The 18,141-nt window shown below is 49.5% G+C and overlaps 1 protein-coding gene across 1 annotated transcript; it reads right to left on the reverse strand.

Annotated features, from left to right (window-relative positions):
* Positions 1 to 550: 550 nt before the first annotated feature.
* On the reverse strand, positions 551 to 13,918 carry AMBP (alpha-1-microglobulin/bikunin precursor). Its single transcript, XM_036915564.2, has 10 exons — positions 13,700 to 13,918; positions 12,316 to 12,458; positions 10,719 to 10,795; positions 9,739 to 9,855; positions 9,155 to 9,256; positions 8,309 to 8,355; positions 3,208 to 3,289; positions 1,954 to 2,121; positions 1,447 to 1,620; positions 551 to 714 (listed from the first exon to the last, which is right to left on the reverse strand). The coding sequence occupies exons 1-10, from the start codon at positions 13,814 to 13,816 to the stop codon at positions 683 to 685; spliced, it is 1,059 nt and encodes a 352-aa protein (XP_036771459.1). The 5' UTR covers positions 13,817 to 13,918; the 3' UTR covers positions 551 to 682.
* Between the last annotated feature and the right edge of the window lie 4,223 nt (positions 13,919 to 18,141).

The raw sequence follows: 18,141 nt of genomic DNA on the forward strand, positions 1-18,141 counted from the left end.
TCTTCCAGGGCAAAGGGTGAGGATCCCAGGAGGTAGGATCTTGGAGATGAGAAGACCCTGTGGAGAAGGTGCCTGAGGCTTTTCAGCTCCTGGCAGCTGGGCCTAGGCATGTGCCTATGGCCAAAGTAAAATGCTGGAGGTGGGTTTCATGCAGCAAAGGACAGGGGAATTATTCCAGGCATTTGTGGGCCGTTTGCCCAGACCTGCCTGGGCACACAAGTGCACAATTATTTCTTCTGCCCCTGGGTCACCGTTCACCTGTCAAACCTCTCCCAGAAACAAGGGCCCAGAGTATTTTCCTCTTTTGTTTTCTAGCTTTATTAAAGCAAAACAACCCTCTTTGATACTACTGTGGAGGAAACAGAACTGTGACTTAAGTTTCATATTTGCATAGTTAATTTCACATACTGAAGATAGTGCTCTTATATCTCCAACACATTTCCCACCTCTGGGGAAAGCTGGGGTTACTCATGCCCTGCTGCTTTGTCTCCCCCTCGCCTGTTCCCACCTCGTTACACTTAGGATGACAATGAACAGTCACAACGCGGCATTTCAGGAATCTACAATTTGGTTTTTATTTGAAGCCAGTCCACTTGGCCCACCCAGCTGAGGAGCACTGGGACAGAGGCTGGTCTGTACCCTCTGCCACCTGTGGTGTGGGGCCAGGCAGCCTGCCAACTGGTCAGTTGGAGAAGTGCAACAGCTCCTCGTCCCCTGTGGACACAGAGAGGCTCAGGGTGTAGGTGTGGGGCTCACCCAGGGGTCCACAGGTGGGGCCGGTCAGGGGATGGGGCTGCCTCGCGGGGGAAGAACGGCAGCTTGGGCTGAGTTGGGGCCTGAACTTGTGTTTGCTGAATGACTGGCTCTCTCCAAAGTGCTTTCCATGGAATCATCAGATTTCTGCCTCTTCTGATTTACTTGAGTTGCCATTTTCCCAGTGGGGAGATAAGGCACAGAAATCTTACACAGCTACTGTTCCCTGGACTGCTGTTACTCCACCCGTTACACAGCATCGTCATTATTAGTAATAGCTGCTGTTCCCTGAGTACTAACTGCACTAGGCACCAGGAGGTCTGCGTGGTAGGTACTTTGTCCCATTTTACAAAAGAGAAATGCGAGGCTCACACTGGCACTTGCCCAGCGGGGCCAGCCCACATGTGGCAGTGCCAGAATTAGAGCCCAGCTCTGTCCGGCTCCTCAGCCTGCCCTGCACAGCCTCTGCCTGCGCCTGGCCATGCCTCCCCAGCTGCCCCATCCCAGCTGCAGTAAGGCCTAGGGCCTGGCCCCATTTTACAGATGGAGAACTGAGACTCGGAAGCAGATGGACTCATCACCTGGTACAGAGTCTAGAACTCAACTTTCCGGACCCCCACCTCCTACCGGGGCCCCCCGCACCTGGACCCCAGAAGTCCCCTTGCCCAGCCTGGCACACACAGGGCGTCCTACCATTTGCAGGGACGCCGCAGTACTCCTTGCACTCCTTCTCTGAGTAGAATTTGTTGCCGTTGCCTTGGCAGCCCCCGTAGATGAAGTGGATGCACTTCCCTTGGGCAGCATCAAAGGCCCAGAGCTGGATGGAGCCTCTGCAGGGGCCATGGACTATGGGGAGACTGCAGGCCGCTGCACAGTGGGATGGAGGCACAGCACATTAGTAATCCTGACAATTGGCCGACCGGAGACACCTGGCAAAGGGCCAGAACTAGGGGATCCTGCTCATCTAGAACACCTAGTCCCATTTTCATAGACTGGGAAACTGCTGGGATCCAGGAGAAGAAATAACTTGCCTGGGGTCATCCATATCCAAATGCACAATGCCTATGACTTCAGGAAACGTGCCCTGGAATTCCACCCCCAGAACATCCTCTCTTAGCTACCTGTTCAGCTGGCAGGGGCTTTATTGGGAAGACAGAGCGTGGGGTGCAGCAGGCACAGAGGCTAGGGGCCCACACTCACCCACAGTTCGGCAGGTCTGCAGACACTCCTTCTCTGAGACGAAGTTGTTGCCATTGCCCAGGCAGCCGCCATACTGGAAGGTCTCACAGGCCATGGATGAACCATTATAGAAATACCTCTTGACCATCCCCAGGCAAGGACCTTCTGCGTGGCCCAGCTGGCAGGAGTCTGGGGGGTGGGGGTGGGGGGCAGGTGTGCAGAACAGCAGCACTTACTGGGTGCTTACTGCATATCTGTTACCAGGCTGGACACTCCACGTGCATCTCATTCAGTTTTCATCACTGCACTAAGAGGAGGGACTGTCAACTCATTTTATGGATGAGGATATTGATTGTCTGAGAGGTACAGTGACATGCCAGGGACCATACAGAGCTAAGATGGAAAACTGTGTCTGTTGGACTCCAAAATCAATGCTCAGTCCACTCCATAACATGAGCGTTACTGGCAACTCACCGACACACCATCCCCTGTGTTGTTCTTGTTCACCCAAAGACTATATTAGCAATCGATACATTCACCAGCACCCATGCTGGCCAGCCCAACCTCTTCACTGAGTTTTTGCTCTCATTGCCCCTACCCCTAGAATGCCCGCTTCCATAAAACCCCACCGGGATACCTGACCCAGCACGAGTTCCCCGTCATCTAGCAGTTCACCTCCTCACCCATCCGTCCTCTGAGCTCCCCTAGTCCTTTAGCTGACCCTCCCATTTAGGTCCTCACTTTCTTCCTTGACTGCCTTCTCTACTGGACCCAAAGTTCCAAAAAGATATGAGTGGCTGTCTCCATGACCCAGTGCCCAGCACTGAGTTGGGGTTGGCGCAGGGTTCAGTGTTTGTTGAATGAGTTGGAGAGTGAATCATCTGTGAACACTGTCAGCTACACAAAGCACCCTCATGTCCTTCCTCCACTTACTCCCACATAAGCCCTGATGGTCAGCACAGCAGGCTATTATCTCATTGTACAGAGAAGGAAACCAAAGCTTAGGAGGCCACCCAGTGACGCAGACAGGGCAAGATGGATTCTCATCAGGTGCTAAGAGTTCCCAAGCTTAGGAACCATGTTTTATGCTCCTCTCTCTCCCCTTGCAACCCTTGGTACAGTGCAGAGTACTTGATTTGCTTGGTTCTTGACTCTAGCAGAAAAACAAGAAAGAGATTGCGTGGTGGCAAAGGGCAGACAGGGTAAGCCAACTATGGACCCTTCCTCTCTGGAGTATGGCAGAAGGAGGGGAAAAGTGAGTGAAGTGATTATTACCTTCTTTTTTGCTGAAATCAGTTACTAGCTGCCCGGTCCCTGATCCTTCCTCTTCCTGGGGCAGCACAGCCCGCCGGGCCCTCTGTAGGGCAGAAAGAAGAAGCTGTTGCAGAGACCTTGCCACTGTTACCTACCTGTACCCCTGGGATATACAAACAAACCATTTGCTTTGGGAATCCAGTTGTAGAGAGGAGCAGAGATACTGCACTGGTTCATAGATTGTTTTCCCAACTGAATTCTAGAATGGGCATCACAGAACAGATTTCTGGTCTGAAGTGAAAGTCAGAACAGTGAGGTATAACAATACCCCCATATCCAAATTCCAATCAAAATGCCCAGAGGTATATGTAGTGGAAAAGGATCTATTCCACAGTAGAGATAATAAACTGCAGCTTAGAGGTTATTATACAGGATGGAGTATAGGCATAACTGGTTTGCAGAAAGGGCTGATCAGACCATCATTTGCTGCTTGCAAAGGAAAAGCCATCTAGAGAGTAAGAAGAAGGGTCCCTGAGACTGTGCCTAACACTCCTTGCTGTGTGGGGTCTATTGAAGAGCAGGGCAAGCTGCCAAAGCTGTCAAAGGGTCTCTGGGTGTAGAGTCCACTGAGGCAGGACCACAGGACAATTAAAGAAGGGATGAGCAGGGAAACTGCCAACCACTGAGCAGTCTTGCCGATCACAGGTGAGATCTGGACTCTGAACCAGTAAATCTATAGTAAGCTTCAACTTTTCCCATCGCCTTTGAAAGTACACCTGGAAGCTGTGATCTGGGACTCCCACTGCCTGCCAGCATCTGTCTCAAGCTTGTCGCACATAGGCCTGCCCTGGTGAGGATGAAGGAAAAGAGAAAAATCATGGAACAACTTAAATAATGCAGCTTCTCAGAAGAATCTTAAGCTGGATAAATATCTCCAATTAACACAGGATAACAGTAAGAAACAGGAGAAAACTTAAACAGTCAATGCAACTCAAGATGACATTGCATCAATACAACAGGAGCCAACAGCTACGGAAATGAATGACATGAAAGAAGCAGGAAGGTATTGGACATAGAAAAGATTTTGTTGAATTTAATCACACAGTAGAGATAATAAACTGCAGCCTAGAGGTTATTAGAAATAAACTCCCATAATATACATTCTAGAAGGAGAGATGATCAATATAGAAAGAATAGAAGAAAACTCTTTTAAGTTGCAGAAAGACATGAGTTGTCCAATTATAAGGCCTCAAAGGGAATAAGGCAAAATTAATAAAGAGCCCCACCTAGACATTTCCTAGAGACAAAGGGTAACGAGCCTAGCAGCCCTCAGAGTAAATGAAAACAGGAAATAGCAGAAGCTGCAGAAATACCTGAGGGTTGTAAGAGGGGAAAGGTTATAACCCAGGGTTTCTTTACCCATCCAAGGGGTTGACCATGTGATACAATCATAGAAAGATATTCTCAGACATGTAAGGATTCAGCAGTTTTCCACCCATGTATCTTTCCAGAAAAAAATTACTTATAAAAATATTCCCACCAGTTGAGAAAGGAATCTAAATACAAGAAAATGGATGAGGTGATAGGTACCAAAGAAGTGACAGTAAACTATAAAACCAATAAAATATACAGTTGAGATTAAATTGTTACAATGATCATAATACAGCTTAATAGAAACATTAAAAGTAATTCTCAAAACAAAAGGTGTAAAACATAAACATCAATCTCAGATTATATCCAGAAAAACAGTAATGTGGAAAGCCTGGACGGGAGAAGCCACAGTGTGCTATATTTTTCTGTTTTGCAAGGTATATTAATGGTCATCTGCCATATATCAGTTATTTGTCCTTAGCTGTTACTTCATTTTTGACACTGATAAAGAAATGCAGATTCTATTGAGATCTGGATTAAGGTGGCAGATGGAAATTGCCCTCCAAACTGTGCCTCTCCAGTACCTAACAATTAGCAAAGTATGAATTCAGAAATACCAGCCCCCAAATGTTCATCAACATCACTCAGCCAAGGAAAGGGGCATAATTTAAAGCAAAAACCAAAACTGTTGATCAAGGAAAGAAATCAAATTTTCTGTAGCTGAACATGATGGTCAGCAAGGTTCAGCTCCTAACCCTGCCCTCTAACTCCAGTGCTACCAAGTCATAACATTTCTGATAATTCTCATAAGATTCCCAAAATCCTGTGAGCAGAAAATTGAGAGACCCTATCATTTTCCTCCTTTAACAAAGGAGTAATGAATATGACCTTGGGGAAGAAAAGAAAAAAACAGACTAGAGGCTGACTCTAAGTGAAGGTTCTGGGGCCGCACAATCTAATGCCCTAGGGGGTGTTGCCAGGGACAGAGGTACATCACTGCCAACCCACTCAGGGTATCTAGTGGTCCTTCAAAAGAGCAAGCAAAGCAGGGGCATTCCAAGGTAAGGGCACACCTTAGGAAAAGCTTTTCCACCCCTCCCCTTCGCACCATCTCCTTGGACTTCAGAAAACTGGATGAAACACAAATACTCAGACTTTACGTTAAATTTGGGTGGTCAGGGAGTAGGCTCACATTTAGCGGTTAAAGGGCCAAGGAGTAAATGAAACCCCCACCCCACCATATCTGAACAAACAGAAAGTCTAGCTAAGAGTCAGCAGGAGCAAGATGAAAAGAAATGGTACAGAAACTATCCAGACACACTTCAGAAATGAAAGAACAGCTAGCCTGAGCTAGAGTGAGAGTCCAGCTGTGAAGGCCATTGTCAGGAACTGCCCAGGCTTCCCTCAGGAATGGACTTACGTTCACAGCTGCTGGAGGTGTATTGTCAGCCCCTGTTGGAGACTACCTGAGCAAAGACAGCCTTCTCGCTCAAGGTCATGTTCCCTTCCCAGAAGGATCAACAGGGGGGCATTAAGGGCTGCCCTTCAGCTCCCTCAAGGGACAACCCCAAAGGGTCCTCCCAGTGCCAGAGCTCCCTCTGCCCAGTCCTGCCTTTGTCCCCTTCCCTTCCACAGGTGTTGATCTAGGGAACTCCACCTGCAACACCCACTTAGAAGAAAATACAACTCAAAAAGCAGAAGGAAATTTCTCGATGGCCTCAAGCTATAGCATTACTTTAAAAAACGTGCATTTATTAAAAATGAAATGGTAAACAACAGAATAAGATGAAAAGAGAGAATCCAAGCCTAGATAAACAAATTGAGAACCAAAATCAGTTTAGAGCTAGTGAATAATTAGGAGTAGTAAGGAAGAGAAGAGATGCTGCTAAATGCAATGACTGGCACCGAAGAAAGATTGGTGGGAATCCCAGTGAATAAGGATGAAAGCAATTTGAGGGAACCTAGTACCTGTGGGAGACAAAGATGCTCCAGGAGGAGAGCACCGTGTCCTGGAGGCAGCAAAACCCAACAAGGAATGAAAGAGGAATTTCATATTGTGCAAGAGAGTTCCCTGAAGTACAGACAAAACGAAATCTGCAGATGAAAGAGCATGTAGTATTCCAGGAAATTTTGACATGGAATTCTTACAACACCAAGACACGTCCTCATCAAGACGCTGACTTCAAGGATAGTCTGGCCAGGCATCTAGGCAGAAGAAAAAATTGCTCACGAGAAGAAATATCAGGCTGGCCTCATGCTTCCCACAGTGAGAACCAGTGCTGGACAGCAACGGAGGAATGCACACAATGATCTGAGCAAAAGAAATGACCAGAACCAAGAATATGACACCAAGCAAAATGTCATTCCAGTAGGAAGGAAATGGGCAGACATTCTCTAACAGGGAGGAAATTCAGGGATTAAACCACCCATGAACCCTCCTCAAATACACTGCTTGCTGAAGAAATGGCACTGAGAGAGAGAGAGAAACAAATAACTCAGAAATGGAGAGCTGAGGCATATTCACTAAGGTTGAGTGTGGAGTGCATGAAAATATAGTGACTGGGAATTACGGCGACAGAGCAGAATTGGAACGGCAGCAATCTGGACAATGGAAAAGGAAAGGGGCGAGGAGCCAGAACAAAGTTGGAGAGTCAAATCAGAGAGAGAACAGATAGTCTCTAAAAGCATACAGAGCAATGCCGGCCTCTTAAATGCTTTTTCATAACCTTGACCAAGAGCATTATTAAGAAAGAAATCTCTTGTGGTAAAGAAATATTTATTTGAAGTTCAAGAAGACCACTTGTTTTCAAATTCCTATAAAACTACAATTAATGCTTTTAAAAACTAGAAGTAGCATCTGTAATATAATCCCATTTAGTAGCAGTCTAAATCTGTGGCTCCATTTATCCAACCTTCCTTCTCTGTGTGTCTGTCCTTCTCTCCACATGTATACATGTCAAGATGCCTGGAATAGTATGAATGGTAGTTTTGGGGTGGTGGAATTTTTTTAACTTGAATTTTTTATACTTTTATGCACTACTTTAAGTCTTATAATGAGCATCTGTTATATAAAATCAATTGTAATTTTTCTTAGAAAACATAGAAGCAAACAGTATGTTAGTCTTTATTCTATGTAAGGATAAGGACATTGTCTTTTTTGCCTTGTATTTTTTTCAATTTTCAATTTTCATATAAATATATAGTAGACTATATTAGGATACATAATCTTCAAATAATCAGAGAAAAAAAAAAGAATGAAGAAAGCTTAATCAGTATGGCAGACGGCAGTAAAATAAATAAAATAAGGAAGCCCAATCAAAAGGCAGCACAGAGAGGAGTCGGTTTGCAAAGCTGTTTGCTCCCGTGTTTGTTATGTTTCAAGGAGATGAACTGACTTTATTTTCATTTATTGAGTAATGAGTATCATTATTCCTTACTGAGTATTTTGCTTCTTTTAGGCACTATGCTAAGACCATTTCTGTCATGTCTTTGCATTTCAGCACCTGGGAGCTAAGTGTAATTATTCCATTTCACAGATGAGGAAAGAGAGGTCCAGGTGGGGCAGCAACTAGCCCAGATGGCGGAATAGCTGAGATTGAGCCCAGCTAAGTCTGACTTCAAAATCCATGCCCATCTCTGCCTCCTCTCGACCCCTGTCAATGACCCCACCCACCATCACAGCAGGACCTAAGCTAGGGCAGCAAAAATCAAGTGGGGCAGGGTGGGTGGGGTGGGCAAAAGAGGTACTCACCAAGGGGGGAGAGGGCACTGGTTCCTGCTCCCCAGGGACACACTCACCTAGGTCAGAGGACAGGAGAAACAGGTGAAGAAGAGGGCCCAAATCGGGGGTCATCCTGGACCCCAAGAGGGCTTCATTTCTCTCATAGTGCTAATGAGTATGTGCCAGGTGGGCACCGTGCTGGGAACAGTGCATCAACCCATTTCATCCACGGCTCCACCCATGTGGCTTCATAAAGGTCATTCACTGGGAAAGCGGCAGGCTGGTGGCTGCACCGTCACCATCATCGCCACTCATGGTCCCCATCCGACCACCAGCATTTCATCAGCACCATCAGAGCACCACAGCTACCATCTACTGAGCACTTACTGGACACCAGGCACGGTGCTGTTGTATTTAACGGCTTTATCTCATTGCTCCTCACAGCAGCTTACAAGGAGGCATTCTTATCCCTACTTTACAGGTGAGGAAAACGAGGCTCTGCAAGGTTGGCCAGCCAGAAGCCACACAGCTCAATGTGAATCTAGGTGCTCCAACCCCGGAGCCCGTGCTCCTCACCCCAACACTCTACTGCCTCCTCACAGTGCCCAGGGACTCTAAATACATCCCCACTTGGACAGGTGGCAGTAGAGGGAACACCAAATTGGTGGCTGTCTCAGCTCTGCCAGGTTCACGGTGTGGGATTTGGAGCGATCCCAGGGGCCCCAGATGCCTTCTCTGTAAAGAGGGGAGGGCGAATACCGCCCTGCTTATCCCAGAGGGTTACAGGAAAGACCCAGGGACTGGGAAGGTATTCCCTGAGACCCTGGAGGATGAGAAGGGGACAGAAAGGTGAGGTGGACTGGAGGTGCCACTTACCTCTGTCGGCCATTGTGAAGATGGAGTCCGCCGGGATGCCCACCCCCAGGGCCACCTCCCGGAACTCCTCCAGCAGGCTTTCCCGGAGCTGCGGCTCCCGCCCTGCAAGTGGGAAGCAGAGGAGATGCCTAGGACTACGGGTGCCTGGGCTGGCACGGCCTGAGGTTATTTTGCCCAGTGGTTTTCGTTTAGGATAAGTTTGAAAACCATCAGCCAGTTTGATCTCTTCAGTGCACGTATGGGAAGGTGAGCCCCAGGAGAGGAAGAGGTGTCCCTTGCAGGCTCCCAGCTGGGTCTCCCAACTCCCCACACAGGGCTCTTCCCACTGGTTCTTTTAAGGGCTTGGGAGCTCTGGAATAATCTGGGTGTGGAATGTTAGAGACCAAAAGAAGAGGATTCTACCTCAAATGGGAGACTGAGCTCTACCTCTTTCAGAAAGAGGAACTGTTTCCACCTTTTCCATAACTAGAGTTTTGTCAGAAGGAAAAAGCAAACTCCCTGCTTTTATCCACTCTGCTGTCCCTAAATCATGGGTCTCCTCCCACCCCGAAATCCGATGAGCTTATCTGGTTCTAGGCCTTTACCATAGAGCTTGGCAGTGATGGTGGGTCCATGACGGCGGCTGAATTTCTTGGTCAGCAAAATGGCATACTCATCATAGTTTGTGTGGACCACATAGGACTCCATGCTGATGTTCCATTCTGTAAGGGAGATGCAGGGAGAGAAACGAAGCAGTGGTCAGACACCCTCCAAGCCTGGGATCCTTCACCTATTCATCCACACATCATCTATTCATCCATCCTTCTGTCCACCCATCCCTTTCATATATTTATTCATCCATCTTTAATCTATCTCTCTACCCGTCTGTCCCTCTGTCTCTATATATTTATCATTAATTCATCCACCATCATTCCATCCATCCATCCTCTCTATATATCAATCCACAAATTCATCCATTTTCCTTCCTTCCCTTCCTCCCCTCCTTCTTTACTTTCATCCTTCCTTCCACCATCCACTAATCAATCAATTTATCTATTAGATGACTGATGAACTAATCTGCCATCCATACCTGCATTCATTTACCAATCATTATTTATTCCCTCATTTATTTATCCAGCCATCCATCCGCCTACCCAAACATTCATATATTCAGCCTCTAACACAATTCTTTGACACATAAAGCATATTCAATAAGCATTTGTTGGACTAATGAAAAAATTACTATTGCATAGCACCATGCACACTACACATGGTGGATGCTTAGCAAGTTTTATCAGCTGGCTGCAGATGCCTGACTCGGGGACTGATGAAATCTTGATGTCATCTCAGCACCATCGCTCTAATTCAGGCTGCACACGCGCACGAGCGCATGAGGGGCAGGGGGAGGGAAGCAGGGAGAGGAAGGAGGGGCTGGAGGAAGAGGAGGAATTTGGAGGAAGGCTAGATGACGTCTCAGAAAAATGGGAGGAAAGATTATAGGGGCAGAGAACCCTGAGGCAAGAGGAAAGAGACCTCAAGACATCAAGTCTTTCTTAGCAAAGGAAGAGCTTGGGTGTTTCCTTACTAGATTTGTGATAGAGGAACTTCCCATCCGTGCCTGTTTTCTCATAGGCCCCAGAGATCTCCTCACAGACGCCTTTCCTGGAAATGAACGAACCAAAAGAAAGGTCACTCCTGCACGAGACCACAGTCCCGACACCCCACTCTTCCACACAGTCCCTTCCAAACGTGCTTTCTTTTTCTTTTTGGAACTTGGAAAGTAACATTTCCAAATATCCTGTTTAATCCTTGAACCAGCCTTGGGAGACACCCATCTCACATATAAGGGGAGAGAGGGACCAGGAAAAAAGAGACGAATCTATGCCATCCTCTTGGCAGAGCGAGCACTCAGATATCAGCTTCCTTAAGTACATCTGCACCACACGTTAATGCACCAGGAGTCAGAGTGATGCAGGAATGTGTGAACTCAGTTTCTACTCTGCATCTCTTTGGCCCCAGTTTCCTCATCTGTGAAATGGGGATAATGATAGCTTCTGCCTCATTTGGTGGTTGTGTGGATCAAAGGAGATATTATATGTTAAGAGCTTAGAGTAAGTACTAAGTACATACTAGCTATTATTGTTACAGTGACTACAATGTATCTTAACACTTACCGAGCAGCATTTATGTGCCAGCACTATGCCGCATGCTGAGGACACAGAAGGAGGTAAAACAGACCTTGTCCCCACGTGCAGCTTACAACTGAGTGGGGTGGGTGGGCAGGCCAGAGGCAGATGCAGTAAGTGTGATAAGTGCCATGTTGGGCGGGGGGAGCATGAATTGCTCCAAAAGCACAAAGGAAGGCATGTAACCTGAATCTGGAGGGATCAGGGGAGGCTTCCTGGAGCAAGTGGCATAGCTCCTAAGTCCTGAAGGATCTATAGGAATTTGCCCAGGGAGGTGGGGAGAGGTTTCCCCAGTAGAAAGAATGTCAGGCACAAAGCCCTGGAGGTGCAGGAGGGTGGAGGGCTCCAGGAACTGAGAGAAGGTCCACTTGGGAGGGTCACAAAGTACAAAGGTGTGACTGGGGCCACATCAAAGGGGTTGCATTTTATTCTCAAGGGCAATAGGGAGTTTTTGGAAAGGTTTAAGCAGATTTGGTTTTCAAAAGTATCTCTGGTTGCTGGATGAAGAACAGATTAGTTGGAAGATTCAAAATTAGAGGTGGGGAGAAATGTAGAGAGGCTGTTGTAGACAACCAGGAAAGGAAGGAAGGCGGCTTGGACCAGCTTGGTGTGAAGAGAAGAGAAGTAGAGGGATTGGAGGGATGTAGGAAGAGAATGGACAGGCTGGGTGATGGACTGACTGAACTGTGGCAGCAGAGAGAAGAGTCTAGGACATCCACCTCCCACCCAGGTTTGCGGGTTGGGGGTGGGAGGTGGAAGTGCCCCTCCTGAGCTACGGGATGCTAAGGAGCAAGAGCAGTTTGGAAAACAGGAATAGAGTTGAGGGCGTTGCCCTCGAGGTGTAGATGAGACAATTAAAAACAGTTGCTCTCAGGCAGGATAGCAGAGAGATCTGGAGTTCAGAGGTGGGTCCTGGCTGGAAGGTCTGTAAGGGGTGGTGGGTGGTGGGTGGTGGGTGGTGGGTGGTGGGCCCCCCCCAGCTATCCCCATGCTCACCGCCAGTGAGTGCTGGTCATGCTGATCTCCTGCTCCGTCACTCCCTCTCCCAGCACCAGTGTGCTTATGGTCAGCCTGTCCTTGAGCCTCTTCAGCCACGGGCAGGTAGAGCCCATGGCCACGTGGAACCATTTTCCGTAGAACTAGGAAGCAGCCACAAGCTCTTAAGGACCTAGAATTGCCTCAGAACTTGAAGACTTTCCAGACATCCGCTCCCCTCCCTCCTCCCAAAGATAATGATAAGTGATCATGTCTGATAGCTAATTGTTGGCCACACAGCTTCAAGGGAGGACGGAGCCTTACGGTGGAGCTTCAGGCATCACAGCAAGCTTAGGAAGACTTGCAGATTGGGGGCACACCCCGGCCAGCAGCAGGCCTCACTCTGCTGAGATATGGGATCTGTGCCGCTCATTTGGATGAGGTCCAATCCCCATGCCCTGAGGTCGTCAGCAGCCACTGCTCCCCAGGAGCAGGAGCCCGGCCTTACTCCTCCGGGCCAAGGTGCTCCCCAACTCCCAAGCAGCCCATAGCTCGGTGTTAGACAGTATCTCGTTTCCTTCACCTGAAGCAGGGTAAGCCTGCTGTCTCCCCCAGACTGCACTGCAGGTCGGGATGAAGAGCCCTCTCATCCCCACAGACCAAGCCCACAAGTCCCCGCACCACCCCATCCCCACCCCTCCACTGCCACCCTTCCTTGCCCCTGAATGTAAACAAGATCCACAGGACACCACAGCTCAGGGGATCCGAGAAACCCTCCTACCAAAGTGTAGACTGAGCCCTGGGTGGGTAAGGTCCTGTTCCAGGTCACCCAGTGATTTGGGGCAAACCTGGGCTGGAAGACAGTCTTAGGACTCCCACACACAGTGCCCTGCTCAGGCCTCCTTATCCTGCCGGCCTGGACCTCTGTGCTGCTTCTCTTCTCCCTGGAATCCCATATGCCCACCCTGCGCCACCCCAGCTCTCTGTCCACAGCCACAGAGAAGCTGTGGGGAGAGGTGAGGGATGAAGGGTGAAGGGCTGGGTGGGGAGGCAGGAAGTCACAAAAAGCTAGGCGCTGCCAGGGGGCTGTAGCCATAGCCGTCAGCACGAAGCCTCCTCTGGGGTGGGTTCCAAGCAAAGCATGGATTCCCCTTGGAGCCCGAGGAGACAGATTCAAAGGTGACGACATCTGCCTCTGAGGATATCAAGCAAAGGTCCATAGAATGGCACATGCAGAGAGTTGCAGCTCCAGTGAATCCCAGACAGCCTCAGCAAGAAAGGTCCCCACGGACCCAGCCCTGAAGTTCCAGAGGGGGCACTGAGACCCCAGGCAGGCAGGACTTAGCCCCAGCAAGGCCCAGCTGCTCAGACACCCTGCCATGACCACCAGAGAGGCCAGCCTTACCCTCAAGAGGTTGAAGTTCTCCTGCGCTTGGATGTTGTCTGGTGGTGTAGGCACAGGGCTGGCATTCACCGCCAGGCTGGCAGTCAGCAGCAGAAGCAGGGCCCTGAGACTCCACATGGCTCCAAGCCCCTCTGCCTCCAGTGTCACTCAAGGGCTTGATCTAGGGACAGAGGGCCCACCCGCTCCCTGCGCACAGCGACTGTCAGCCAAAGCTGGGCAGAGGGCCCGTGGCTCACAGGTGACCTTGTCGTTTGCCCTGCTCAGCTGGGATCAATCTGAGCACAAAGGCCAGGTCTGATCGATCCCTTGTAGTGCCCTGGCTGGGGTCAGTGGTCCCCAAGGGGCCAGGGTACTGGCCACACGCAACCTGGCCCAGATGCAGTCCACGGCAGGGCTCAGCCCCCCGGAAGGCTTCCCCAGAGACTCCCCATCTGTCACAGGGGGGCATGCAAGGGTGGGGGTAACTGGCAGCTCCTGGCCTTTTCTGCTGGCTCATTCTACCAGGACCTCACACTACTGTGAGCCAGCTGGACAAGCCTGACTGCGCCCATTTCTCACATGAAAAACTGAGGCCCAGGGAGAGGAAGTGACTTACCAGAGATCACAGGGGTATCTATGGCAGAGCCAAGACTAGAAATCAGGAGTCCAGTCCCCCGAGTCCCTTCTCTGACCCCCAGCTTCCCACAGCTCTAGCAAATAATGGCAGAAACCACAGTGATGATGGTTATAATAGTAGCTTCCATTCACTGAGCACCTGTTATGTGCCAGCTTTGTACCAGCACTTAATACATGCCATGGAATTGAGTTCAATCCCTATAACCACCCTATAAAGTAGGTGCTATTTTTCCCCTTTACAGGCAGGGGATTTGAGTCTCCAAAAAGGAAAATGACTGACTCAGGATCTCCCATCTGGGAAGTAGAGTTGCTGGAAGAGGCAGTATTTGTGGTGCTTGAGAGCATGGACTCAGGAGCCAGACTGCTTTCTGTGCTACTTACTGGCTGTGTGACCTTGGGCAAGTGACTTGACCTCTCAGTGCCTCAGTCTCCTCATCTGAAAATGGCAATAGTTCCTGGTTCATAGCATTGTTGTGAGTTAAGGGAATTAAAGCACAGGGACCATGTCCAGCACACAGTAAGAGCTGAATGTGTTTGTATTGGGTTGAGTAGTGTCCCCCCAAAATCCATGTGTACCCAAAAACTCAGAATGTGAACTCATTTGTGACCCTACTGACAACTTGGTTTCAGACTTCTAACCTCCAGAAACATGGAAGAATAAATTTCTGTTGTTTTAGGCCACCCAGTCTGTGGTACTTTGTTAATGGAAGCCTTTGGAAGCTATACAGTATTCATGAAATTAAACCATTTAAATGAGACTTTTTTTTTTAAGACCCAGATCTGTTTATCTCCAAAGCTCAAACTCTTGCCAGCAATACTGCCGGCCCCATGAAGATGGCTTCTCCAGTGGTCAGAGCTGCTGTCCTTCCTCCCTCCCTGCTCTTGGCAAGGAACATTCCATAGCTACAGGAGCCTCCCTTCTACTTACAGCTGGGAATGATCCTTGCTCAGGTGAGAACCCGGGCGTCCCTGCCACATAGTCAGTGGCATCCTCTGAAAGAGCTGGAGGATTGGGAATGAGTGTGTGTCTGGTCGTAAGTGAGTGTGTTTCCTTTGCTCCATCACTGACAGCTTGGATGCCAATGGCATTTCGTCTTGCTTCGGCTGCCAAGAAGCTCAAACCTATGTTACATGTTTAATCGCAGCAACCCTCTCGGCTTATATTTCTGGGACAATTATCTTCCCTATGGTTCAAGAATTTCTCCATCGTTTATGTTTGCAAGTAGTAGGGAGGCAGCCTGAATTAAGAGGAGTGCAGAGAACTGGGAGCCAGAAACCCTGACTTCTTGTTCTGCATAATTTGGGCATGACTTACCTTTTCTGAAGCCCACTTTCATCATCTGTAAACAGAAGCTAATGGTCCCTGATCTGTCTGCCAAGAGATCAAGTGAGGCAATGCATGGAAAGTGCTCCATGAACTGTCCACTGCCTTACCTGTCTTTGGAGAAACCGGGCTGGTATAAGAATGAAAAGATAACAATGAGTCATTAATAGGAAATAGAGCCCTCCTATTAAGGTTGCCTACAGCATACCACAATGGCTTCTCCGATCTTCAGAGCAGGTCTGTGTTATTAGAGTTGTCAGCCCCACTGGCCTCATGGGAAGCCTGGGGCACACAGGCTGAAGAAGGATCCTGGTCTGTTTTGGACGGGGTTGTTCATTCAGCCACACAGCCTCTCCTGGGGGAGGGGAGAGGCCCAGAGGACGGGCGAGGATGTTGATCTCTCTAGCCCCCAGGGATGTCTGCTTCCCTGAGATTATTAACCAGAGCAAACAGAGAAAGCAAATTCTGCCAAAGGCCACCTGAACTTTGAGCTGCTTTTTAAAAATTAACCCTGGGCCACAAGGAGGCAAGTTCATCAGTGGTCTGGGAGTACTGACCCCACTTCCCCCTCTGGCCCCTGGGGTGGGAGGATGAAGGTTCTGAGGCCCCTGCCCTCCTAGGGGATGAGAGGTCCAAGATCCACAGGAACTGGCCAGGCTCTGGAGCCATTTCAAAGGGAAGGGGAGGGCCTGCCCCATGCAGGAGGCCTCAGAACCTCAAGGGTGCCAAGGGCAGTAGGAATAAAGGCCTGATTTGGTGCTCAGGGAGGGAATGGGACTTGATCAAGGTCATCCAGCTGTGGCTAAGCCAGGAGCTAGATTGGCATGACTCCAGCACCATGGCTTTGCCCCATGGTTTTTTCATTTATCTGCTCTTTCATTTACCAAAGATGCACTCCGTGCTTGGTGCTGGAGACAGGATGGGGAACATGACAGGCCTCTCAGAGCTCACTGGGTCGGGGGAGGTGGGGAGTGAGAAGATGAGATGGATAGTCACTTCCCTGCCAGAAGAAGTGGAGGTGGGGGTGGATGGGGGTGCACGGGACAGGGGAGAAGAAGCCATTCCAGACAGGGGACACCAAAGTCTTAGAGGAGGAAGGTGGAGAGAGAGAGAGAGAGAGAGATGCATTTGGAATGCAGAAACAAAACCATGAGCCTGGAACATGGGGGACAGAGGGAAGCGGCAGAGTGAGCCTGGGGAGGGGCTAAGGCCCAGCAGGCAGACCTGTGCTCAAGGGGTTTGCTTGCTAGCCTGCGTATACAGGAGTTGTGGCAGGTTTTCAGAAGTGAATGGCAAGTCAGGTTTGTAACTGGGAGAAATGAATGAGGAGGCAGTGGAAGTGGAGGCCCAGGTACTCTCCAACTCCAAGGATATTTTCCAGGAGGAAGGAAGGGCCCAGAGCTTTGGGGCCTGGCTACCTGACCAGCAGGGACAACAAGGACACTGAGCAGGACTCAGATCAAAGGCTGTGGTCAAGGTTCAGACCTTCCTCTGCGAATGGTCGAAGGGGATAGCAGGTGACCTTCCTTCCCCACAGGGAGGAATCAGCGGCAGGACCAGCCCCAAATGCCTGACCGTGCCTAGTTCCCTTGGACTCAGAGTCCCAGCCTGTCGGTTCATGGCAAAGCTTGTGGTGGGCAATACCCAGGATTCCATGACCAGCAACAGAGGAGGGGGTGAGGGGACGTTCTCACTCTCCAGTTATTCCTAGGCTTTGTTGCCTGTTCCCCACCCCTGTCCCAAAGAGGAGGCCCCTGACAATCTCGAGTCCCAGTCCTTGTGACTTGCCGGATGACCATGGGGCAGACCTTCCCCTCTCTGGCCTTACCTTCCTCACCTAGACCTCCAAATGAGGGTACAGGAACTCGTCTGACAGGGCTGAAATGCGAACCAAATGAGGCACCTTTGTTAAAGCCTCCCCAGCGTACACCCTGGAGGCCCAACGTCATCCTAGGCCCTTAGCACAGAGCGCATGGGACCCCATGAGGACTCCACACAGGGCAGGAATTACACGGTAAGAAGGCGTGAGTGACCCATGTCCACTAGAGGGCAGCAGAGTCCTTCTAGAAAGAACACCTGGGCTTACTCCGCTCCAGAGAGAACAGGAGCCACAGACCTGCAGCAAAGGCCCGCAGAACTGGTAGATACAGGGCCAGAATCTAGCCTTCCTTGCGCCAAGTCTGCTTGAAATCCCCTGGTGAATGTAAAACATCCAGCTTCTACCTTCCCTATCCCCCCACCCCAGACACAGAGCTGGATGCTCAGGTGGGGCCTTTAAAACCAGTTCCCTGGGAGAATCTCCTGGTGAGCCATGATTGGGTAGGGCTGCTACTGACCACAAAGGTTGCTGTAATCTAAATAATGACTTGATTAACTTATTGCTATGCGCCAGGCCCCATGCTGAGCTCTCTGCAAGCACGTCTTACTTGAATCCTCCCATTGAGGTTCCATCATTTTACTACAATGGTGACCCTATTTTGCAGAGAGGGGAACAGGCTGAGAG

Source organism: Manis pentadactyla, chromosome 3, assembly GCF_030020395.1.
Source record: "Manis pentadactyla isolate mManPen7 chromosome 3, mManPen7.hap1, whole genome shotgun sequence".
Taxonomy (NCBI): domain Eukaryota; kingdom Metazoa; phylum Chordata; class Mammalia; order Pholidota; family Manidae; genus Manis; species Manis pentadactyla.